The sequence below is a fragment of the Accipiter gentilis genome, chromosome 7 (genome assembly GCF_929443795.1).
Source record: "Accipiter gentilis chromosome 7, bAccGen1.1, whole genome shotgun sequence".
NCBI lineage: Eukaryota > Metazoa > Chordata > Aves > Accipitriformes > Accipitridae > Astur > Astur gentilis.
The window spans coordinates 18,719,409-18,745,447 of record NC_064886.1 but is presented as its reverse complement, the minus strand read 5'-3'; the positions used below and the strand labels follow the sequence as shown (position 1 = coordinate 18,745,447).

At 48.8% G+C, this 26,039-nt stretch overlaps 1 protein-coding gene across 1 annotated transcript in view; it reads right to left on the bottom strand.

Moving 5' to 3' along the window:
- TMEM132B (transmembrane protein 132B) overlaps positions 1 to 23,036 on the bottom strand; it is a 259,981-nt gene extending 236,945 nt beyond the window's left edge. The window contains exon 1 of the mRNA XM_049806661.1: positions 22,761 to 23,036. Within this exon, the coding sequence (XP_049662618.1) occupies positions 22,761 to 22,845 (85 nt within the window). The 5' untranslated portion in view covers positions 22,846 to 23,036. The remainder of the gene's footprint in view (positions 1 to 22,760) is intronic.
- Positions 23,037 to 26,039: the final 3,003 nt, after the last annotated feature.

The following is a 26,039-nucleotide window of genomic DNA, read 5'->3' as shown; positions in this document are numbered from 1 at the left end:
AAAACAGGCACTCTGATTTTGCTTTAAATGAAAGCATGTGATAATGTTAGCTGCCTGTAAACCTCAAAGACAGTATTTATACAGCATCAGAAACATTTGCAAAGACAGGAAAGAAATGCCTTTTGGCTGCAAGACCTTAAAATCTACAACCCATATCCTGCAAACTTTTATGCCTCTGCTGAAGCACACTGCAGGATCTGTGCTTATCAGTATTGTGATCACCCCAATAAGGCGACACTTGTGCAAAGGAAGCTACGAAAATTTGACAGTGTATTATTCTTTTTCTTAAGAACTTTTCTTTTTTTACACTTAGAGGAAGATACAGTAGACCCAGAAACTGAAGTCTCCAGCTCATACACAAGAGGCATAGCACAAGTTGCACAATAAAACTCCCTGAAGCCCTTTCCTAAGCAAAGGGCAGAGCAGCATTGCTCACTTAATGCAGAGGATCATGTTATTCCAGGTACCAGGCGGGAAACTGTTCCTGCATTTCGAGCATCAAAACCTTCTGGAGAAGAAAGCTGGCTTGTACCCATGTGGTCTCGAACCTTCACTTTCTGCAGGTGCTGGAGGTGGATAGGCAGAGGTGGTGCTGCTACATTAACAAGATATCTCAGAGAAAATTCCTAATAACTCCAGATGCCAACAGATCTCCCACCCCTGCAGGTCCAAGCAAGACTATCCTGGACAGCGAGCAGTGACAGCGAGCAGTGACTAACACTGATTTGCTGGGTGGCTGCACGGACCTTGCAAAGGAAGCAGTAAAACCAGCAGCATTTGCAGACTCCTAGCGCATTTTTACGTACATCAATGACCTGAGCAGAACTTGCAAGTTCCATTGTGCAAAGCCAAGTGAGTACTTCTTAAATCCCAACTGAGTGTGGGCAGATTAACAATGGAGAAATGAAGAGGAGGGAGAGTGCTAAAGCGGAAAACCAATGCCCAAAGGGGTGGAGATATTCAACCCCAGATTATTTAACTAGCAAGAGAGGCCAGACGACTAGCCAAGTCTATCGAGGCTTCCCGTGCCTAGCTGTATAAAGTATATATAATCCGAAATATTCACCACTGCTTTAATTGCTCATCACACAGAGGGTAATTCACTGTACCCAAGGGCAGGCACATAAAACAAGGTTGAGTCGAGCGGGACAACCAGCTCGGCCCTACACACCCTGCTCCAGTCGCACGCTGCTGGGACGACTCCCAGGCAGAGGTGTGCGGTGTTGCACCATACAGGATGCAGGAACTAAAGGCTCATGTCTATTCCTGGCTCTGGCAGGGAGCAAAGTTACTGCACATCTCTGCCAGTTCCCTCTACCTGTGAAACAGGGATAACTGTGTGTAGCATCTTTTTCCTGCGGATTGCAGAGCACTTTTTAAAAAGAACAAAGTGCGGAAAAGTGCTGGTAGAAAGTACCATAAAAAACCCCAAACCTCTAGGTAAAAATCTAAAGTATAGCAAACTTGCTAAAACAGGATGCAGCCTTTCAGCTACACCAACCCTGTAGTTTCTCTTCTCCCCTGAAGTTAAATTGAGGCAATTTTCAGGAATACGTTAAATTGGCATGAAAAACTAAGAACAAAGAACAGTTTGTTTCTGCTTTGGAAATTCTTCTCTCCTGGCCTCTTCAGATTTCCTGCCAGTATCCAGCATCATCTTCACTTTCAATTTACCTTCAGTCTTATCACACATACTCATTGAAAAGAAAAACACATCAGTAATAATTCAGCCCTAATTTCAGGGTCACTTAAAGGAGATTTCAGTTTGTCGTGGTTTAACCCCAGCCAGCAACTAAGCACCATGCAGCCGCACACTCACTCCCTGCCACCCAGTGGGATGGGGGAGAAAATTGGAAGGAAAAAGGTAAAACTTGTGGGTTGAGATAAGAAGAGTTTAATAGAACAGAAAAGAAGAAACTAATAATGATAATAATAACACTAATAAAATGACAACAATAATAATAAAAGGATTGGAATATACAAGTGATGCACAATGCAATTGTTCACCACTTGCCGACTGACGCCCAGTTAGTTCCTGAGCAGCGATCCCCGCCCAGGCCAGCTCCCCCCAGTTTATATACTGGGCATGACATCACATGGTATGGAATACCCCTTTGGCCAGTCTGGGCCAGCTACCCTGGCTGTGTTCCCTCCCAACTTCTTGTGCCCCTCCAGCCTTCTTGCTGGCTAAGCATGAGAAGGTGAAAATTCCTTGACTTAGTAACTAACACTACTTAGCAACAACTGAAAACATCAGTGTGTTATCAACATTCTTCTCATACTGAACTGAAGACATAACACTACACCAGCTACTAGGAAGAAAATTAACTCTATCCCAGCCAAAACCAGGACACAGCTGCCCACCATGATGCAGCTGAGGACTCCAGATTATTCATCTGTTGGTCCTGCAGGTGCTGCTTCAATGAAACCAAAGAAGTGCCCATCTCATGCGAGCATTGCTAAGAAGGAGCTGGAGAGACTGGATAGGATGGTAGAGAGGGCACAAAGTAAAATGAGATCATCATATGGGGAAAAAAACCCAAGGAGGATCTGGAACCACCTCCTTTTGATGCAAGGCAGAATTCTACTGTGCTGGAAATACCAACTGGCTGCTTTCCCAGGTAAAACGCCATTGCTTGAAAAAGAGAGAGAGTCAATTACAGCCTCAAGTAACCTCCCTGCCGAGGCAAAAAAAAAGTTATTTCAGCTGATGTATTGAACCCTCTCCATGATAAGAAAAAGAGAAAAGAAAGCTGCCTGCATGACAAGCCAACACCTAGGAAATACATGAAGATTCAGGCGCATTTTTCACCAAAAGCTTGCATATGGGAGACTATTGCATCCTAAGCTCCAAGGTGCTTCAGCTCCACTTTGGAATAAAGCAACACAGACCAGCCCAATGTGCCTTGCGTTTGGCACATGGATGACGCAAAATACCTCAGAGGAACCTGCAGGGACTCCCCTCAACTTGTTCTCTCCTTGAGATTTGCCTTTTTCATTTTCATCCCCCTCCCTAGCAGGGACCGGAGCCTCCTGGAAAGGCCTGTCTACAGCAGGCAGCCCCCTATGATGGGGCCATCTAGAGCTCTGTGGGCTCAGAGACTTCCTGGGCTCTGAGGGAGGCAGCCAGGCTGTCAGCATTAACTGACCCCACATCAGGTCTTCTCCTAGGGTTTGGTGAACCTACCCATACACCCAGTGACCAAAATCCTGGTATTAGGGGTGTGTGGGAGAGGAGTGCTAGTGCCCTTGAATCAATCACAGCTGATTGGGGCTGAAAGCCCATCAGGGAACCCTGGGGCAGATTTGATCTTCCATCACCTAAAAAATACTCATTTTTTGTTAAAGAGATGAGAAAGGCCTATTTTATCTGTGAAAGGGGGTGGGGGGGGGGGGGGAATCTATATATACACACACGTATCTCTCTATAGTGTGTGTATATATAGAATATACATACACACACACACATTTCCCAGCTTCCAAAGCAGAGATGACAGCATGTTTTCATATAGTACATCTGAAGAAAAGGTCTTGTATCAGTGCTACAGCAGAGAAAATTCCATCTTGAAACTAAGGAGGGAAAGGAAAAAAAATAAATAAAAATGAGAGAGAGAGAGAGAGAGGGTGCTTTGCTCCTTATCATGTCTCAGGAACTTAACTATAGTGATGAGCATGATATAAAAACCTCAGACAGCAAAGCACTGTTCTAGAGACCACAATATGCATAAAAACTCCTGGAAGCCCTTGTTAAATGTTCCTACCCTCCTACCCTACAGCCCATACCTTCAGGGTGCAATTTTCAGGAGACAGAAAGATTTAATGCCGCCTTGGTTAAAATAACCCCCTGGATTCTCGCTGCAGAGACTGTCATGACAGCGTGTTCCTCTGGTTTATTATATTAATAAGCAGAGTCATTCAGCACTCAACATGATGTGGCTGTTTGACTTGCACACGACTGTGTCCCCAAGCTATGGCAATACAGAGGCCTCCCCCTGTCCCTCCTTGCAAAAACACTTTGTTATTTCAAGGCAAAACATCCACAACTACTGCACACGTAGCAGGTTGCCACAAGCATGTGGAGGCAGGGGCTGAATTTGCCCCCAGCTGCCTCCACTTCCCCCCACTCCCTGCCAGGCTCCTCGGGATGCCCCAGAGCCATCCATCCCACTCCCACCTCCATCACATCCCTGTGCACCCAAGGAGCACGTTGAACTTCTCCACTGATTAAAGCCAAACAAGAGTAGAAAACAAAAGGCTATTAAAACAGTTTAAAAAAAAAATGCCTAACCCATGAACAAAGCTTCCTTTCCCTGACTTGAAAAACAGTGCTATCCTCCTTGTCCTTGCCTGAAATTGCATGAACTTCCCCTATTACCTCTAATTACTGCTCCCTGCCTTCATTTCCCCAGCTGTGAAAGGCACATTATGTTTACGCACACCGGGCAGCACTGCTCATATGGCTTTCTGAAGATACCCTATGCACAGAGCTGTTATTACACTTTTTTCTGGGGTGTTTGGTTCAAGCACAAGCAGAAAGGAGACTGCATCGCTGCTGCAAACACTGATGTCGTTATCCACATGTACTCAAGGCAGAAGTAGAACCCCAGCTGATTTTCTGCTCCCCTTCCCATAAAGGCCTTTTATTTTTTCCTTAAAATGCAGCCTTAGTAATATTTTGTGTTGCAGAGGTTTTATACCATGTAAATGATGGATATTGTTTATGTACTGGTTATGTCAAACCCAGCTGTTTACCTTTGCTAGAACTGCAATTATTTTAACAGGAATTGCAAAAATAAACTGGGGAGAAAAATAACAGGAACTTTCCAGTTTGGTTTTCAAAACTGCAGCACTGCCAAGCATGATTTGACCTCAGACAAGTCACGTGTAGCCACTTATTTTAAAAATCAACTGAGCTTGTCCATGCATGGAAAACAGACTGCTCTGCAGAGTTCTGGGCAGAAATGTGTCCCAAAAGGTTCAGAATTCAGCCCGGCCACATCTTCCTCAATTACCACCACCTGCTTAAGCTGCCGCAGCACCCAGATCTTCCCAACAGCCAAACAGCCACATAATGTTGATGCCAAACACACTGAATAGGGTCAAACAGCCCAGAAGACAGGCACATTAACCATCACCTCTCCTCTTTCCAACAGGTTCACTCTTCTCCATCCAAAAATACCAGTATGGACCAAATATTTTTGAAGGTACCCATTTTGCAGCTGGAGCAACTGTTCCCCAGCCCTCCATGCAGTTCCTCTGCTCCTCCTCCTCTCCCTGGATTGCAGGCAGATGCCAAGCCATGGAAGTTATTCTCTCATTTACAGCATCTGGTTCCTTGGCAGACTCCTCGGGCAATTATGTTCATAGCTTTAAAGCTGTCTCTAGCTCTGCTTCATGGGTTTGCTGCCTTTGGCTTGTAGCAGTCTCTTCTCATCTTCCCTGTCCATCATTTTGGCTGAATGTTGCCCTTAAAATATGGGAATTGGACCATTCGCATCTCCCTCTAATTAGGAGCAAAAATAAACAATACCCTACGTTGTTCTTTAAACAAGCACTTGTTTTACTTTCACAGCCTTATTCAGGAGGCCCTGGGCACCCTCTTGGTCTTGAAGCACCATGTATTTGGAGTCATTTGCAACCACTGAGACAGCCTGGACAATTATACCTCCATACAAACATGACAATTTTTTAAATTTTTTTTTGGCGGGGCCATTGCATTTCTGCTTGGATGCCTCCTCCCACCAGCAGCACTCCAAATCACTTTTTTTGCCTGCAGACAAAAAGGCAGAGAAACATCTACCCAGCACCTTGGAAATCCCTACCTGAAAGGCTTCTGAATGAATGGGCTCTCTCACAAGGAAGGTTGTAGCCCTGCCATAAATATAAGGCTGCGGGGGGCTGAAATCCATGAGCCTCAAAGGTCCCCCCAATACTGTGGGAAGGATTTTGCATTTCCTGCCAGTGAAAGGCTGTAGATAAAAGGTGAGGGACAATGTAGGTCCTGTCCCTCATCGTCAGCCTGAAGCAACCACCTCCTGGGATAAGAGGATAAGCTGATGCTCGATCCAGTTTTGCTGACTAAAGCTGCCAACAACTAACAGAGATCCACATGCCTGCTCTAGGACCTGCAGCTCCTTTTGGATGAGCCAAGGCAAGGCCACCATGGGGTGACAACCTCCGGACACCACTGGCTGGCACAGGGTTCCCATTGATGACCCCTAAGCAAGCACCAGATGGAGCCAAACCACACTGTTCCAAGGGCACAGAGTCACCACCTTGGGGTCTCACAACTTAGTAAAAGCAGAATAAATTTGGTGGAGAGCCAGCTTTTAAAGAGGCATTTAAAACCAACCAACTTCACGCATTATCCTCAGGGGATGCTTCATGGAAGCAGCACCTTTGTCAGCTCCATGTCTCACCAACAGAAACAAGTTGCAAACCATTCCGGAAACACACCCACTGTGGCAGCTCCTCAGTTCCCAAAATGCTTTCTCAGCGGAGGAAGCAACAGCCTGGCTATTCATCATTGCTTCCTACCATCGCTGGCTCAACGCCCGGAGCAGAATTAATTGGCCCGGCTTGCGAGAGCGTACGTCCAACTGTATGGTGCTTCTCCATCTCAGGAGAAACCATGAGCCCCCATCCAAAGCCCCTGCCAGGACCACCGGGAATGGCTCATGCATGTCCAAACCTGGGGAATGTATGGCCATGATGAGAAAACCCATCAAGTGATGTGTTTTTCCTTTTCCTTTGCTTTCAGCACAGACACAGGTTAAACTTTATCTGCTTCTGTGCAAGTGCAGGGTCCCCACCATGAAGAATAGAGGGACACGCACTGACTGCCAGACAGACCAACATGACTGGTGCAGCCATGGCATTAGGAAGGACCATAGCAGGCACACTGCATTAGCATCCAATTAGCAGCCCTGTTGATTTAACAGGGCCACTGGCTTGAGTAATTGATGCTTGCGATGGGCAGGTCAGAGGAGAAAGGATGCTCTCCTTCCTGGGCAGGAAGGAAGTCGGATGCCCTACCAATTCCCCACACCCTGCATCCAAAGGCCCCATCTGGAGTATGGAGCAAACAGACCGAAAATGGTACTTCCTCAGCACAACGGGTGCAGTGGGGCTGGGCTTCCTTAGAGTTACTGCTAAGCCCCCATCTACCCTCTCAGCTGCAGAGGTGCCCGGAGCCCCCGCTGCTTTTCATGGAAAGCATTCATCCTGGGCAGGTGGAGACTTGGGGCATATTTATCCTTTTTGAAGGAATAAGCCCATAAAGAGAAAAATACAACAGATTTAAGTGTTTAAACGCATTTCCATAACTATTCGCAATGATTCCCAGGCAGCAGCCTTCATAAGCTGGAGCTGAGAGCACCAATTAGCAGCAGTTAAAAAAAAAAAAAAAAAAAAAAAAAAGGAATGAAACCCCTGCAGTTATTCCCAAACAAGGAGTACAGGCCCAGCCTAATCTTTTATGTCTGGCTTTGCTGGAAACGGTGGCAGGTTAATGCTCTGGAAAGGTGGAGTGCGCAGTACTTGGGATGGGCAGCCAGCTCAGTCCCCCCATGCAGCCGTTGCAGACCCAAGACGGCTGGTTGCACAGCACTGTTTGGCTGCTAGGGGAGGGGAGATGTAAAATATGGCAGTCATCCTCACATCCGCTGCCATAAAAGCAAGGAAAGAAAGGAAAAAGAGAAATCCTGGCAAAGCACTGGTGGACACCTCCCTCTGCTCATCAGCTCCCAAGGGCAGCTGGGGGAGGAACATCCAGCCATGAACTCCTCCCCAGCAGGTCTCAGCAGCACCCATTTTAGAAGATGCCTGAGCTATTTTAAATCACATGCAAATGAAAATTACTCTTTTTTCCATTCATTCTGTATTTTAGCAAATTCTTTAGCTTTACGCTGTGCAGAACAATTCTACTGGTGGACCATGGTGGCATGGCCCTGCTGCATTCCCCACTGCTCAGTTTCTGCCACAGGAACTGCCTTCTAAAGCAGTACAATTATTTATCCAGTTTTCCTTCCCACAGACTCAACCTGCTCAGCTTCCATATAAACTTTCTCAAGTTTAGCCTCAGACTGGCAGCAAAGGCGCTCACCAGTGCAAAACACAAACCAACAGAAAAGATCAAATCATCTATTTAAAGGGTAAATGTTATGGATTTTTTATTTTTTTTGTAAGGGCCATGAGCAATTATTTTTGAGCACAGAGATCTTAACCATTCATTTATCCTGAGAATAAAAGTGGGAGAAGGGGAAATGATTGCTTTTTCATTATTTGTCACAGTGCCAGCACTGAAACAAAGTCAGAGGACTGCCAGAAGATCTCCTTTGATCCAGGTAAGTATCATTCTCATAAACATTTCAAATCTACACAGAGAAAACCCAAAACTCCAGTAAAATCCTTCCACCATGATTCTAAAGATAAATATATATAAACAACAAAAGAAATCCTCTTCCTCTACATATAAGACTTTTTCATTCAAGCTAAGCACAAAAGCTTTTTTAAAAAGATGCTGTCTGGGGGGCATCCAGAACTGGACCAGAAAAAGTCAAGCTTGAAGATTCACATCATCAGCCCAACATCATCACTCACAGTGAGTTAAAGACATTTAAAAAAAAAAAAAAAATATATATATATATATATATATATATAAAAAAATTCTACATCAGGAACCAATTTACTTTTGCTGCTCCACAGAGCAATCATGCCCCAGGACCTGCAGCTAAATGGCTGGAGCTCACGTAACTGGAACAGCAAAGGAAGCAGCGGAGAACTTTAATGGCTTATGAAATTCAATTGAAATTGATGGTTGGAAAAGTGAAACATTTACCACCTTACCAATTTAACATCGGCACACACACATGCACATACACACAGACATGTACACAGACCAAAAAAGGCGGGAGCTCATTTTCTGCTTGCTTATGTGTCCACAACCCCCACAGCGCTCTAGGGAAGGAGACAGCACCCTCATACAGTAACTTAAACAATATATAAATATTTTAACACCTCCAGACCTTTTTCCACTGGAACCTTTAATATGAAATCCATCTTTTGTGAAAATGGCAATACATTATTACGACCTGCCCCGTCCACTTCTCTGAAAGATTAGAAGCCATGCTCTGCATTTCATCTTCAGCTGGAGCAGGAACTCATAAACCGTCCCTGCTATTTGAGAAGACTTTGAATAAACTGTCTGCAGCTGATGTACTTTTCCAACACGGATCTCTTTTGTTATGAAGCCTGTCTCTGATGAACAATAGAAAAATATTGTTGACAGGGGTGTACTTTTCCATCAACTCAAAATATCATTTTGCAGAATATTTTCACAGCTCAGCAGAAGGTGGAAAGAAAGGCAATATTATGACTATATAAGAAAGAAAAAAATAATTCATTATAACTAACTTATAGTAGTTTTCTTGTTGGTTTTGGCTTGCTTAAATGAGGTTCTTTACTAGTTAGAGCCCCAATCTGACTTAAAAAGCCTTCAGGCAAAACTCATGTTAATCAAAGATTAACCTGGGTAAAACATTTAGAATTTGGCCAAAACACTTTAGAACTATGCTTATATTCACAAAGCAACAACAAGAACCACCAGTAATCTTAACATTATTACTTTTAAGTGCTCCCAGGTGCATGGTCAGTCAGGTGCTTTGGGATGCATCACCCAGACTCAGATGTAAGGAAGGAACTGCCATGTCCTGGCAAGCATCACCCTAGCATTTATTGAGTGACACAAGGCACACAGATACTGCTGACTTCCAGAAGGACTGAAACATCAGGAACCCCTGCACTGGAGCATCCATCACCCACTACCATCGTGCCCTGGGAGCAGGCAGGGGACATGTTCACGCGGGCACTTCACACAACCACACCATAACTGAGCTTGCTCTGGTGTGCTGTACCAGTTGATTCATGGGGAGGCTTTGATGTGCAAATTAATCATTATAACTTTTAATTGAGCTAATGTAACCATCATATGTTGCTAATTACACAATGCAGGGGGAAAAAAATATTGCAAATGAATTTAACTGCTTAATCTAATCAGGATGGCAAGTTGTGTTTTAATTACAAATTGTTGTGTAGCAGCAAAGCATCTGCTGCAATTCAACGATGCCGGTCCCAAAGCAAAGCCCTGCTGCCTCTCACTCTCATGCTCAGTGTCCAGCTCTGTTCACCACAGCCCCAGCCCCCCTCAAACGTCGGGCCAAGCCGGTGGCATGGACCCAGCTGGCTGCAGCCTTGGCTGAGGACAGTGGGTGCATTCCTCCAGAGGCAGTGGGGACATGCCACCTATGCCTGGCTTGCAGAAATGCCCACCCTGAACACATCCCCCCAGCAACTACTTGCAACAAGGGCTCCTTATGGACACCTTCAAGCTTGACACGTTCAAATCCCACCATTTGTAACCCTTCTTTTAATCTGAATGACCATTTCAACACGCAGAGGCAGAAATCTTTACAATAAAAAAACAAATAAGAAACCCAACACTCCTGGACTTTGTCATCTGAGGTAGCGCCTGGAGCAAGTTTTTACAACCAAATTAAAATTCCTGAAAATTGTAGGGTTTAATGGAGACACTGATATAGCCAAACAGCTATAGCAAGGCAATGCACCTGCATAATGCATCACCTTGAGAATGTATTACCGTGAGATATGTGACAATGACAATTTTCACCATCGGACTGTACCTGCAGCAAAGAAAAATAGTCACCTGCCGATAACTCTGCTGGTAATTAACTAGAGAGTTTCAGGGCGGAAAGGATACCTCTGAAATGTTATGGCAGATACATGGTATCTAAAAAGCAAAGGCAATCTATTTTTTCTTATATTATTTTTCAATTTGATACAACTTCTATTTGTCCAAAGGAGGAAAAAAAGTCCCACAGACTCTGAGCACATTAATGTGCTTTAGATTTTGCCAGTTATCCGCATTAAAGCAAAACCCTGCAGTATTTGGGGGCTTTTTTTAAACACCAGGGGGCTGATTACTGTGAAATGATCTTAGTTTTCTCCCACTAAGTGGACAGACAGATTGCTACTTCTGCAACTTGTTTTTTGCAGTGCTGAATTCAGTTGCTGGTTAGAGCCTCCCCACCTGGGTCCAGCACTCCCCAGCATCATTTCCTCTACACTCACCATCTCGCTTCCCAGCCTGAGGCTGGGGTACGGAAAAGGCTCTCTGCATGATGTGGGAATGTGCACACACCCTCCAAGCCGAAGCACGCACTGGACCACATCAGCAGCGCCGGAGTCCTGCACCTCTCTCGTGCCCACGCTGGGGGAGAGGAAACAGCACAGGCACACCAGAGCCCCATATCTGGGTTTTCGTGGCAAGGGAGATGGTGGTGATGCTACAGAAAGAAATGCCACCAGCGCTAGCCAGAACAGCAATGAGATCTCTCCAGCATCCCAGTAAACAAGCTGGAATTTAAAGGGTTCTACAAGGTGACAATGAAACAAAAAGCATTACTAGACGCAACCCATCTCCTTAACCATTTTTTAAAAGAGAAATTTTACAAAGTGAGAACTGAAACTCTTGCTGCCAAACTTCATCCCTGCTACCCTGACGAACACGGCGAGCCCATTCGCAGTGGTAAGCGACTCATGAACAGTCGTGAACATTTTGGGTCTCCGGCCAGCAGCCAATGCCTTCACAACCCATTCTTCTCACAGGCAAAACACAGCTGGTCAGGAGAAAAACTTGGACGAAACTCCTCAGCGTGCAGGGAAGGGAACTGCCCATTCAGAAGGTGCTTTTTAGGAACCGGTCCTCTGAGCTGACACTGCCTGCTGTTGGGCATCATCCTGCTGCAGCCCAGGGACTGCAGTCCCTTTAAGACAAGGACGAGGGACAGAAGGAGGAAACACTCAGTTTGATCCGAGGAAGTAGAAAACCCCCATGAAAAGCAAAATCCCAGCCCCAGGAATGACTAAGCACAGAGTCACAGAGTCAGGCACACATTCCCAGAGCTGCACCGGCTCTGAAGGTATGCCGTACAAAAGGCGGGGGGGGGGGGGGGGAGGGGGGGCGGGGGGCGAACAACAAACAAACAAAAAACAAACCTAAACCTAAAATTAAGGACCCAATTCTTTAGCAAGCCACATGAACTGCCTATGAGTGCTGTTTATAAGCGATCCCATCCGCCTGTATCTCCAGCTGATGCGCAGATAACAATATATGGGTCAATAATCATTTATCTGAAGATATGTGTCAACCCATCTCTCCTCTGCTCTCAGACAAACCTTTTACAATAGCCACTTACTTTAACCCTGAATTATCTGCCTCTGCACATCTTCAGGGAGAAGCAGCACAGCAGAGAAAGAAGCAGACAATTCCCTGTGATCTGAAAGCTCACTTTCTAAATCAAATCAATTTTTCTAACGTAATTTCCCTAATCTAAATCACTGACCCATGCATTTTCTCACAATCCTTTGACAAGAGCTGCACCAATTGAAGCAAAGCTAAAACACTTCAACCAGACCAATTCATAGAAGTCTTTAGAGGAATTCTTTCATCGCTGTAATTAATTCTTTAAGTACCACAGTGGGATGCTCTGAATTCAAACCCAGTCCAAGGAGTAATGATTATACTAATGGGAGAAGCTGTGCAGTAAATAAATGCAAGTGCCCTGCTGAAAGAGATCGTTTTCAATAGGAGACTGCCATTCAGGGAGATAACTGTGTTTTGGAGATAATAACTCAGATGATGAAGTCCCACAGACTGGAGTCTGATACAGCAGTTCCCAGATCCCGCACACCTAACCGGGCTGAACATTTTGATGGATACCCTTTAGAGCTGGGGCTGCTCCTGCTTTCAGCCCTTTGCTCATGACAGCCGTGGACCCACCATGATCACTGCCTCAGACACGAGCCCATGTAACCAGCTGGAACAGTAGTGATACGGGGTCAATTCGGCTCAGCCGGCTGCAGACCTCCTCCCCAGCTAACCTTCAGCTGGGGCTGAGCATCGGCAATGCATTGGGATCAGTCGGGAGAACTGCAATTTATCAGCAGCTTTTTAAGCACATTAGACTACAGGCACACAGGAGGGCTGATGGCTTTTCAACCATGACAAAAGTAAACGGCTCATGTCGGACGGGGCTCACTGCTGGGCTGTGTGCAGCCTCACCAGGGACTCTGCATCTTGCAGGCAAGGTCCTTGCATGGGGCATTTGGCCAGGGGACACAGGGAGCCCGGCTGCTGCTGATCTACACTTGGACTTGGCTTTATTGGCACTGCCAGCCACGGGAGGGCTACTGGGGAGTGCCATGCAGCAAGCGAGAAGGTGTGGGGACAGAGAGCCTAGGGGAGTTTGGGAAACCATCCAAAAGTTTGCTGTTTGGTATCAGAACCAAAGCAATGACTTCTCTTTGACTTTCCCTTTTTGTTAATTGGCTAAATGCAATAAAGCCTTCTAATGCATTTAATGTGTTGGGCTGCAATATGCTCAGAGAAAGGGAGAAAGATATTTTAACTCTGGATGAGCAGGATGCTTTGGTAAGACATAGCTGAAGCTGCACCCAGGAGCTGATACTCATCAAAGCCCCGCATCCCCCAGGGCTTACAAGAGACACCACTAATCTCATTACGACACTAGTAGTGTTGCAAATATGGAGGGCTTTGTGGTGAAATAAGCTGCACAACACAGACATTTGGGGTTTAAAAGAGCACATCTGAAGAACAGCTCCTCAGTGCAGTCCCTGAAAAGATGTCCCCAATCCCCATGAGCTGCCCGGCTCCATCACACCAGGGAGGTGATGGGGTGGGCACCACGGGCTGGGCTCTGCTCTGTAGCACAGTCTCATTTTAGCAATAAAGAACGTTAGCTCCCACCTCTTAATTTCTGCTTAAGGCTTCCCACAACAGTTTTAACAGGCTGGTGCAAATCAAACTCAGCAAAAGAAACAAGTGTTAATTCAGCCCTTCGCTAACATAACTCATGGCACTCAGCCTTGCGATGCCAACTCTGGGGCAGCCTGAGAAAGCCCTGACACCCACCCACACACCTCGGCAGTGTCCAGGATGGGGCTTGGAGATGCCAAGCAGCTCAGCCACCAAAACAAGCCCAGGCTGAGACACAGAGGAGGAGATGGCACAAAAGCAGCGCTTAGCATACCAGGGCCAACAGACTGGCCATACCACCTCAGCAGCCTCCCATCCAAGGTGAGCCTCACTCCTCAAAGAGCAGCAGCAAAAAAAATTAAATAAGCTGTCTTCAAAAAATAACTCCCGAGCCCAGCTCCACCCAACACCTCTGCTCTCCCTGCCAGCAGGGCTTTCGATAGGGGATTGCTGTCCTGGGCCCCTTCATGGGGACAATGGGAGAGCACAGACCACGTCTTCGATGGTGCCCACTCTCTTCTCTAAAGCCCTTTGAGATCTACACATGGAAGAATGATGAATGTCTGAAAAGAAAAAAAAATGCCACAGCTGCAACAAAATTCATGCTATCTTCTGTTTTTCTCTTGCTTGTTTCTCTTCTTTAATGGAGTTGAGCCTTTTTTGCACCAATACTCATGCTAATAACTTTCAGCCGGCTACTCCTAAGCGAAAGACAGGAAATGAGTAACTGAGCTGCATTTAAAAAAAAGAGGAGGAAACCTTTGTATATTAATTCTCGTAGCTGTCAGAGATGAGGATTTAATAATGTTAGTAACTAAGCTACTCCATTATTTCCAAACACCTTGGAGGAGAATGTCTTAGTGGGAGATGAATTAGATAGTGTGACTATAACTGCCTTCTGAGTATTTTCAGAGCGTAATCTATGGCTCATCACCACGTGCATTTCAAGTCCTTGCCCTTTATTCTCCAAATAACCTCCAACTGTAAATGTATTTACATGCCAGGCTCAGCGCCTTCTTTTAAGCATTTCCCACTTGCTGTTTAACCCTGGTTTGCAGATTTGCCTGGGTTCAGTTTTGGATGGGTGATAAGGATGGAAAGTTGTGGATTCAGGTCATCCAATAAATGACGGAACGAAGCAGAGAAGAAAAAACGTAGGCGGAATATGGGAGAGGTCTAATAGGCTGTGAAACACTCTGCCAAAGGAAGCGGCAGAAGTCCTGCTGCCTGCATCACTGAAAACCAGCCACACTCAGGAACAGACTGTATCAAACAACTGTTGGAGATGGGAAAGGCAGCTTATTCGCCAACTTTTCCTGCCCTAATTCCAGTGATCTGGGTATGGTTGAGGCATGCTGGCCTTTGAGCTTGCTGACAGAGCTCTGCTGCTTTCAGACAGCTTTTACTATCCTCTCTAGATGCCTCTGTGGCAACATCTTAAAAGCCTGTTTCGTTGGGCAGGTCTGTGTTGCATCCTTTTTGCACTCAATGAAAGACAGTCAGACTTTCTGTGTTTATTGGTCCTCTACCCCCAGCTCTCTGACTTTCAGAACTACCAGTGACATCTCAGAGTAGCCCCTCAAAGTCAGGGACAGAGGCACCGAAGGCTGATGGCTGTTGTCTCTCACCACACCAGGCGCTCACACCGGCCAGGGACTTACCCCATGCACACATCCAGAGCAGCTCCTTCCAAAACTCATCTCGGACTTGCTCCTTTTTCAATCAAAAAATCTGGGTATCAAAGACAGTCAGCAGCTGCCAACTATTTGCTGAGTTTCTAATTACGACTCGTTGCATAGAAACCTGCTCCATCTGCTCAAGGGTTCCCTTTTAGGGTGCACGGACTCTGTCCTTTTTTGGTGCAAGTTTCTTTTTCTTTTTTTTCTTTTTTTTTTTTTTTTTTTTTTGAGCTGCAGCATAAGTGTTTGTTTCGAGAGCTGCAGCATCCATTAAACATCCCTCCTTCCCCATCGTGGCAAAGGTCTTGCTGCTAAGCAAAAGCTGTGGCTAATTGACAACAGCTCCTAAACTGAGATATAAAATAGTTGTGTCTGTCACTCATGCAAACAGCTGGCTTTGGCAACCCAACTGCTAAATAATGTAAAATGGTTCATTTTTTCTGACTCTGGGAAGATCCTTTATGAAAGGAATGAAAGTCTCTGGTGCTACAGAGCCATGCCCTGATCATTCTTGCATCTTAAAAATCTAACATTGCCCATAAAATTCATAAGTAACATAAACCCTGTTCCTTCCACTACCCTCCAATCAGAAAAACTGGATTTAAATCACCTGCTGGCAGGTTTATTACAGGGCCCACAAGCAGATAAGGTCCTGTGCACCAGCCCTCTGCACTTAACGGGAAATAAATCTCTGCTTTGCCATCTGTTTTTGAAATGTTCCCATACAAGCAAAACAAAAAAACCCCAAAGATAACTGCACCTCTGATTTAATCTTCTGAAGAATTTTATTTCTTGGGTAATGAGGATGACATTTCCCCTCTCTCTAGCAGAAGTGCTTTTCCCCTCCAGGCCAACTTCCCCCACAGCTCCCTTAGCCCATGACCAAACTCTCCCAACATTGTGTATTTAGGGTACGTGTTACCCCTGTGCAGATAAATGGGCTTGGGATAGGGACAGCTGTTTGGCCAAAGGCACCATGTCCCACACCATCCAGTGGGCTGGTGCTGGTGGGACCACAGTCTTTAGAGCTTCCCGAACCCCTCGGCTTGGCCAGAATAAGGATTTTGGTTCCTGCTTCTCCATTTAACCCCAGTTTGAATTGCATTGGTGGGGGTTTTCCAGCATTTTGTTCCATCCAGGACAGCTTTGTGGCACTATCGCTGATGTCAAGCTGCCTAACATGCGTGGTTTTACACCAGTCCCTCCCCATAACCATACCTCTGGTCCCTTCACAGTCTTTAACCTGAGGGCAGCACAACACCCCGGGACAGGAGGACGTGGCCACACAACAGCAGAGCCCTGAGCGCCCTCTCTCCCAAGATTTAGCATGTTTGTCAGTAGAAGTTCATCCTTCTGCCCTTGCAGGTCTCCTCCTCCACTGTGGGGGAAGCAATGGGGCAGAGTGGCTCTCAAAGGCCAGTTGGTGCAGTCACACCGAGATCAGCAGAGCTGGTTTACACACAGTTTCCAATTAGTCTACTCAGCAGGCAGCAGCCTCGTGGAAACCCCTCTGCTCCTGGCTATGCCTCACCCCCTCAGGGCACCCCTTTGCTTCACCCCTGACTACCACCATCACCAAAAAAAAAAAAAAGTGTTAAAAATCAAATGCTACACTTCATTTTTCTCTCCTTGCCTGAAGTTGCGAGCGACAAGATAGGATGTAATCGCCACTTTTAAAATCATCTCCTATGACAGGCAAATTGATCAAGTGGGGAGGCTGGGCTGCTTTTGAACTTGAACAAACTGATTTTCTGTGAAAGATGGTGTTTACATTGCCTCTCAATAGCCTGCTGAAATATGCATACCTCTTGCCATTTCATCACCAAAATTTGGGAAGAAAGAACATTTTAGGGGGGGGGAAAAAAAAAAAAAGGAAAAAAGAAAGTGTGCTCGAATCTGGAGCACATCATAAATTCATGAAGCTTTCTGAATACTGTCAGAAACAAACACGCTTACGTAAACAAAGAAAAGCTGAAAGTGTGCTGCAAGAGAATTTTTTTGATAGCGTGGAAGAAACGTTAATATTTACATTGCACCTGAGACTCAAGTCTATCGTGCAAAGTACTGCGCAAACAGCGAAGTCCTTCCACGTTGAATTTACCCACCGCAGACACTCCAAGCAGCACTTTCATTACTTCCCATTGCAGCACTCTCTGTCATGGAGGGGAATGGAAATACCAAGGGAAAGCCAGACACCGAGCAATCCCTGTCCAGCCCTGTAAGTTACCTCAGAGGACCTCTTTGCTTGTAATTTCTGCCTGCCCATCCTCATGTGCGAACCTCTGAAATGCCAGCTGGAAAACTCCCGACAGCATGAAATCGAAGCATCTTCCACGACATCTAGAGCACCACATGGTAACTCACACTCCCCAGCCTCCGTGGCACTTAATGCAAGAGGATTTGACAGCCGAAGTCAGGAAAGCATCTCCATTACCACCACGTGCCAGCACATCAGCTGAGCCACTAACAGGGGTAAGCGCTAATGCTATGCCAACAAATCAAGCCACCGCGTGTCATTAACAAACATTATATTTAGGCGGGGGGAGAAGGGGGAATCAAGTTCAGTGAATTTAATTTGCTGAGCTGATGGCATTTATTTCAGTGGGATGGCTACTTATTCAGTGAGCTGTTTATTAAGGCCAGCAGATTTTAGTTTCCCTTGCTTCCTGCACGATGTGGGAGATTGCCACCTCCCCTTTGCTCCCTGGTCACACCTCCAAGACAGCACAGGTTTGCAGCCGCCTGCATAAGCAAGACACATTGCTCGGTGAAGCCACCTCTCCATCATGGCAAAACTCGTGCTTCATATCAGCATCAACCGCTGAAGTCTGAAGAGCAGCACCATGAGTTGTCATAACCCAATGCTACGAGTAACAATACCCCCCACTTCCTCCACCTTTCAGCAAAGGGACCCTCCTGGGACAGCAGCCAGCACAGGTCTCCTGAGCAGCCTGGGTTCAAAGCACATTTCTGAGGAGCTATGGAGAAGGGCAGGAAGGCCCCGACTCATTGTGGCGTCACCAGAGTAGAAATCTCCATCCCATGGGCACAAATGGCAAAACCCTACATAGCCTAAACCGCTGCCATGCTTCGTGGTGCCGACTCCTCTCTCCAGGCTCTTTGAAACAAGGGGATCCTTGCCCAGAGACGCTGTCCTCAGCAGACATCTGCCTGGGCTCAAAGAGTGATCAAATCCATGATGGCAAAACCATCACAGCAGTTAAACAAATGGATGCCATCTCTGGCTCAGGAATGCATCCCTGATCCAAAAACTCTTTCCCAAGACACAAACTGTGTCCCCGTCTTGGTGACCCTCTGCTCTGACCTCCTACAGCTGCTCCTGGGTTCATACCTTCCTTGCCATGCTAAGCTGCTTTAAACACAGAGATAACAGGGCTTGGAGCGAGAGTCTTAAGAGCATCTATCATTCCCGGTAATAAAATACAGCAAATTAATTGCACTTTATTGATTTATTTTTTTAATGTAACTATTTTGGCATTCAAACCTCAAGAGACTCTATTGATCAGCCAGAGAGTCAGATGTCAATGAATGGAGCTTTGCGACCAAGCCTGACAAATTGAAGAAAATAATCAAAACCTGAAAACAGCGAGTAATATGGACTTCCCCATTTCAAATATACAAAGGGGGCTGCAGCATCGGTGAGAGGATATTTCTGAAGTGAAAAATGCTGCTCGGGGCAAGTCACACAGTTGCCTCCTGCATTCCCAGAGAGCCCAACGCTGGTCACAGCCGCGATGCGTAAATCCAGAGCAGCTTTACTGACTTCAGAGGAGCTGCTCTGGATTTACACTGATGGGAAGTAAAAATCAGAATATCTGAAATATATTGCTCTAATGGATGTTGGAGCAAGAGGCAATATAATAATTTTAGACTTCTCCCCCCACCACACTATCCGCCAAATCACATCAGTTTGGACAGTCATTACATAAAATGTTGAGATCCGCACTAATGGGGGGAAAATAACCTACATTTCAACAGTTTGTATGATCACATTCTGCAAATCTATTGTACAGTAGATAATAGAGGTCTTTCATTTTTGTTCCTGAAGAGCCTCTGCATAAAAAGTGCCTCCATATTATGTAGAGTGATACAGGGACACATAATAAAATAAGCATAATGTCTCTCCACCCACACCTCCCTGGAGCCAGAGCCTAAAAGCAATCTGCAGGTCTTTCCTCATGCACAGATCATGACAGCCCAAGTGCATCTTACAGTGGCTGAAGCAGTCAGTTTGTTCAATAAGCTTTGCACACCTGGTCCCCGTGCTGCCATACTCCCCTCCGTCAGCCCCAGCCCCACGTTCCCACATCTGCTCCTGGGTGCACGGCGCTGCCCGCTCACAAGGCAGGGGAGCGAGCTGGTGAGACAGCACCAGGCAGGAAAACAAAATATTCAGGTAATTCATCCAGGTCATTCACAGGATACCTATTCATATAACCTCGGAGACAGCTCCGCCGCCGGCGGCGAGGAAGGCGGCCAAAAACCCTGCCTAGATGCCAGCAACAAACGGGGGCCTGTTGCCAGCAAGAGACATCCTCAAGCTCGGCGTGAGCGGCCTTCGGCTGCCAAACACACACGCACACCCTTTGCTCGCAGCCGCACGCATGCCAGCAGCCGGGCCACCAGAGACCCGGGGACAGGAGAGTGATCTCTTAATTGGACCTTCACAAAGCTATTTAGGGGACCTGCCTGACAGGCGAACAAATGCCACCCGCTTTGAAGAGGCTGGAGGAACTCAGCCTGGTGCACCCCCAGTCCCCGAAACGCAGCCTGCCCAGAGCCAGCCCCGGCAAGGGGGAAGGGAGCAAAGGCACATAAATAGAGAAAAATGGCAAGTGCCCAACACGACCGTCTGTGTGAGCTGGGAGCTTTGCAGAGATGGCAGCACCGCGGCATGACTCATGCAGGTGTCTCTCCCGTCTGCAACAACCCAAACCAAGATGTGTTCTGTTAACCCCTGTAATCCAGAGGAGAAAGGTGACTTGGAGCACAGCGAGCTGCAGGAAGGTCAGCACAGCCCCGGTGGGAGGCATTCCCGGGCACTGCCGCCACTTGCCTCTTTCGGAAGAGGTTTCCCCAGATCCCAGACCCCCTCTCCACACAGAGATCTTGCTGTGGTCCATGCCAGGGGTGGGACAGGGCAGGGGCAGCACCCCGCTACAAAAGCAAAGGGATGCTACAGCCTAGAGAGGAGAAGGAGTCACAGGCTGGGGACAGATCCATTATTCACAGCTTGAGCTGAAAGCGCACTGCGAGTTCCTAACGCACACATTGTGCAGGGAGGCATTCAGAGAGCAGGGGAGAGGGATGGGTACGATGGTAGGTTTGCAGCCACAAACTGTTTCAAAGTGGGTTTCCATATGTTTAAGCACTCAGAGCGCTGGAAGAATTACACCCACAGCCCAATCTCACCATGGTAGCTACCCACACAGGAGGAGACAGGAGGGGGGAATATCAGAGAAAAGATTATCATTAATGTGTCAAAGCAATAAAAAAAAAAAACAAAAAAAAAACCAAGAAAACCTGCTCCTTTGCTGCTCTTAACTCTCTCCTCAGATAAAAGGAGAGCTTTACACAGTACAGGGCATCGCACTGGCAACGGACAGCCATCACTCCGCCGGGGCAGTACTGACCCACAGGCAGCTCATGCCCTGCGTCCCACGCTTGGTGCCCCACTCCCCACAACCTGCACCCTGCTTTCTGTGCCCTGCACCCCACACTCTGCACCCCAGTCCCCATGTCCTGCTTAACAGGATTTCCAAGTGCCCCCATGGCCGCACACACCCCAGGCAAAGGAGGGAGCCGGAGGGCAGGGGCAAGCAGTGCTTTTTAGGGTAAGCAGAGCAAGGACCCCCTTCTGTCTATCGTGTGTGTCCCCAAGGCTGATGCCTCCTTCCTAGCAAACTGTACCTGCTGTCCCTGTAGGGACCTTTCCTGAAACACTTTCCTACCACAATGCATTCCCTGTGCCCTCCCTAGCAATGACAGTTGCTGCTACTACCCCTCCCAAAGATCATTCCTTTTTCACCTAAAAATCCTTGCATTTAGGCATATTCCTAAAGCCTCAGTGAAGTTTCCCCAGTAGCCCAGGCTCCGCACTATGGCCAAACATGAGCACCGTCCCAAGCAGCAGCAAAGGCAAACGAATCACTGAGCAACTTCAGCACCGATGCACCTTAATTAATTTGCTTTTAACGACCCCTATTTATTAAGAACAACATCTGCCAGAGAGCTCACATGAGCAAGCAGAGGAAAACGTGCCAGGAGAGAAGTCCTGCAAAAGACGTTCCCAGGGGCAGCGATTCAGCTTTCCAGCCCTGGGGTGAGCCTTTCCCTGGCAAGCACCTGCAACTGGGACCCAAAAGGCTGCTCCTGGGTTCAGCTGCTGGGGGGGGGGGGGGGGAAGAAAAGAAAAAAGAGCACTAGATGCTCCAAGCCGCGCTCTCCCAAGCCCCAGGTGTGCTGCCTCGCAGCTGTCCGCAGTTAGGAAATCCTACCTAAGGGCCAGATCCTGCTCCCCACTGTCCCATGGAAACCCACTCTCCTTAAAATTAAGTGCAGGAAAGGCAGCACAAGCATTATTTTTTAACTCCTGTACATCATTCATTCCCCACCCACCCACCCGAGGATATCCAGGAGCAGTGGGGAGAGCAGGGGGTCGGGAGTCCCGTGGGAAGCCTCAAGCCCCGCGACCCTTCCCCGGCCCCCAGCACTCCGGGAAGACCAAACTTCTCCTTTTTCCCCCCAGACTGGCAGCGATCCGCTGGCAGCGGCCGAAGCCGTGGGGCAGCCCCCCACGCAGGGGGCCGGGGAGCCCGCGACACGCGTGGGGAGGGGGCGGTGGGGGAACACGGGGAGGCGACTGTGGACGCGGCGGGGGGCGGGGGGGGCTGCCGCGGTGGAGATGGATGAGGACAACTTTGTGCGCCCGAGAGCCGGGGATCTGCGCGCGTCCCACCCGCGGCCGCGCAGAGCAGAGCGGAGCGCCCGGACGGGGGGGGGTGTCGTGCGGTGGGGGGGGGGGGGGGGGGGACGGGGACACGGGACAGACCCCACCGCCCTCCGCGGCCACGTCGGTGGGAGAACTGGGAAGGGGGAAACAGCCATAAACAAAAACAGGGGAAAACATAAAACAGGGAGTTTAAACAAAACAACAAAACAAAACACCACGGGGCCGGGGTCGCGGCGGCGGCGCTGGGGGTTACCTCGGCACAGGAGCAGCAGCGGCGCCAGGAGCAGCGCGGGGCCCCGGGAGAGCATCCTCTTTGTTCCATGCCCAGAAGTAGTCATGGTGCTGATTTATTTGGAGAGGGGCGGCTTAACGGGGCGTGGGGGGGGGGTGGGGGGGTGTGCTGGGGGTGTCGCGGCGGAACCGCTAACCACTCCCCCCGCGCCTGCCCGCTCCCCTCTGCTGCGCGGCTCCGTCCGCCCGCCCGCCCGCCCGTCCGGCGGCGGGGCCGGGCGCCCCGCGGAGGGGGGGGAGGGGGTGTCCCCGCTCCCCGCCGGCCCCGCACTCACGGCCGCCCCCACCGCATAGCCGCCCCGGGGGGGGGCAGCGGGCGCCGCCCCCGCCCGCCGCCGCGGCGGCGGCGGCGGCAGCAGCAGCAGCGCTCCCCCGGGGCAGCCGGGCGCTGTGCCGGGGGCTGCGGCGGTGCGGGCGGGCGGGCGGACGGACGGACGAGCCGGGGCCGGGCGGGGGCGGCGCCGGGCTCACCTGCCCGGGTGCGGGGCTTGGGGGCGGGGCTCGGCGGGGCCGCCCCACAGGTGCCCTGCTGCGCTCCCGTGGGGTTGGGGGGGGCACCACGCGGCTCTCGGGAGCCCGAGCGGGGCCAGCGAGCCCGGGGGGGGTGGGGGCAGAGGAGGCCCGTGTGCCCTTTTCTGCAGGACCGCCACCCCGCCGCCCACCTTGTTGGCGGCCCGGAGAAGTTTCTCAGCCCCGGTGGGCTGGGGCCCGCCCGAGGCCGGGCCGGCAGCCCCGAGCGGTCGGCGGCTGGGGGGGGCGGGGAGGGTTTCCCTCAGCGGGCGCGGAGCGGCGGGAAGAGCACGGCTCCCCCCTCGCGGCCGCCGCCGTCACTGCGCGGGGCGCGGAGCCGGCTGCAGCGGGCCGCGCGAGGAGCCGCCGGGCGCGGGGTTGCGCGCGCCGCGCGGTGTGCGATAGAGGCGGGCGGGGGCGCGTTGGGGAGGAGGGGGGGGGCTGGCAGAGGGGCGCGGCGGGAGGCGCGCGCGGAGCAGTTGGCCAAGGGAGGCGCGCCGGGCGGCTCGCGGCGAGCCCCGGCCAGAAGGGAGCGGGGGGCGCCCGGAGAGGTGCGCGCGGGGCTGCGCGCGGCTGTGCCCGTGGTGTTGCGCAGACGCCGGACGGCGGCAGCGGCCGCGGCCCGTTAATTGCGGAGCCGAGCGCTGGCCGCCTTCTGTGGAGCTCTGCCCTTGAACCGTGAACTACCCCACCGCGGGAACCAATATTTCACTGAAAATAAACTCGGCCTTTAAGAGCTGGGAGTTGTTACTGCGGTCGCAGTAAAACCAGCGAGGTAGGAAAAGAAAAGGAGAGGAAAAACTGAAAAAAACAAAAAAAAAACCCATCCCCTTGGGTTCTTTCCCAGTTTTGCAAACATGTTTCCGAGTTTGATTTTTTTTTCCCCTCCCTGCATAAACAAGCTTTTATGTAGTACTTGCTGTAATCTTATTTGCCTCCATAACCGCTCCTATGAATGTCATGAAAAATTTAAGTTTAATATTTTACCGCTCTGCACAAACAGAAATGTGAATAAACGCTTATCTCCCGTGTAGGGAAATGTCGTATGGTGGCATGAGAGTGACACAGAAATCAAACTCGGGCTGAAGAAACTGGGCCCACACGGGGGGGGGGGGGGGGGGATAACAGACAAGAGAACCCAAAGATTTAAGTTTTCTTCTAATAAATAAAAAAAATCCTCTAAGAAGATAAAAAAACGCTGCAGTAATAAAGATCATCTTGCCGTCTGCTCTTGGTACTTGATATAATAAAATACAACAGGAACATTTAGCTGCTAGCGGAGACTTGGTGATCCAAAATAAGTTAATTAGCTACTTCAGGCATCCCTGTTTCTTTCGGGGGGTGGGAATACTGGGTTTGCTGCGGGCAGCCAGTGGAGGTACGCACACCCTGACCTCAGCATGAGCACAGGAGATCGCAAAGAGCATCCGAAAGCCATCCGTTGGCGTACGCCGGACCAGCGCCTTCTCCCGTCCCCCTCGTCTCACCTGCGAGTCCTGCCCGCAGCCCAGGGCCTCGACCGCAACTTCACCTTTACGGCAGCACCGGAGAGACTTCACTGCGGCATTGCTACACGTTTTAAAGTGTGATTTTATAACCGACGTTGGAATGAAAATCCAAAGTGAGAAATTTTACAGACTGAAGAAGGGCTGACAAGGAACCGAGCCTGCTTCCATAGGTCTAGGTGCATTGGCCGAGAGGCGCTCAGCCCTGCTCCCGCTAGCTCTATATAGGACTGGTCTGGTTAATGCCTTCCCAAACTTGTGCTTAAGATGAATAGTAAAGCTGTACTGATTCATCATGTGCCTCTCTCAGCCAAATAACACAGTAAAATCTTCTCCCTCCTTTACAAGCTGCCCTAATGCTTATATTGTCTTTTAATGAAGGCTAATATCATTCAGGTTAAAATGAAGTGGAAACAGGTGATGTCTACAGATTGTAAGAGGGTTGCTCTGGCATTGCCCTCTCTCCTCTTCCTGCAGGTTAGCTTGTTTGTGTTGCAAGAAACAAACCATAACAAAATAAAATGCAAACAATAATAAACCGTATTGAAAGTTTTGCCACTGAATGCTAGGGACTGTGTACAAATAAACAGGTGAAAATAGAAGTTATCACAGAGAAAGGCTGTCAGAATTAGAGATTTTCCAGCACAGAAAGCACCTTGCGGGGTGAGCCTGCGGCAGCGGAGTTGCTCCCCTAATAGGGGCCGTTGGGGATTGCTGCAGGCGTTTCAGTGCTGGGGGGGGGGGGGGAAGCAAACCCCTTGGAAAATCCAGCTGATCACTAACTATAGGGGCAACTGGGATTTATCTCCCTCGTTGAGTTTAAAAGAGGAGGTGTGAGAAAACAGAAGGGGATTTTTTGGGGATAAAAAAAGCGTAAGGAATAATTGCAGATGAATCAACAAAATAAATAGCTACAGCTGATGAAGCACAGCTTCCTCATCAAAGCATCAGCACAATAAATGCTCTTTGAGTTTGCACAATTCATCGGAGCTTCTGGTTTCTGTATCAGCTGCTGAGCCGTTTCCAAGCTCCTTAGCCGGCTTACAGCGTGGCTTGTCTTTTCCTATCTTCTTCTGGTGCAAGAGCAGCAAAAGCTAAGTGAGGAGACGCTGCCAAGACAGCCCAGCCACCCAGAGCCTGTTGGTACCATAATCTGGGTCTCCCATATGTGATCCTCAAAATAATTCTTTTCCCAAAGGAGATTTTCTTTTAAGTTATTCTGGTAG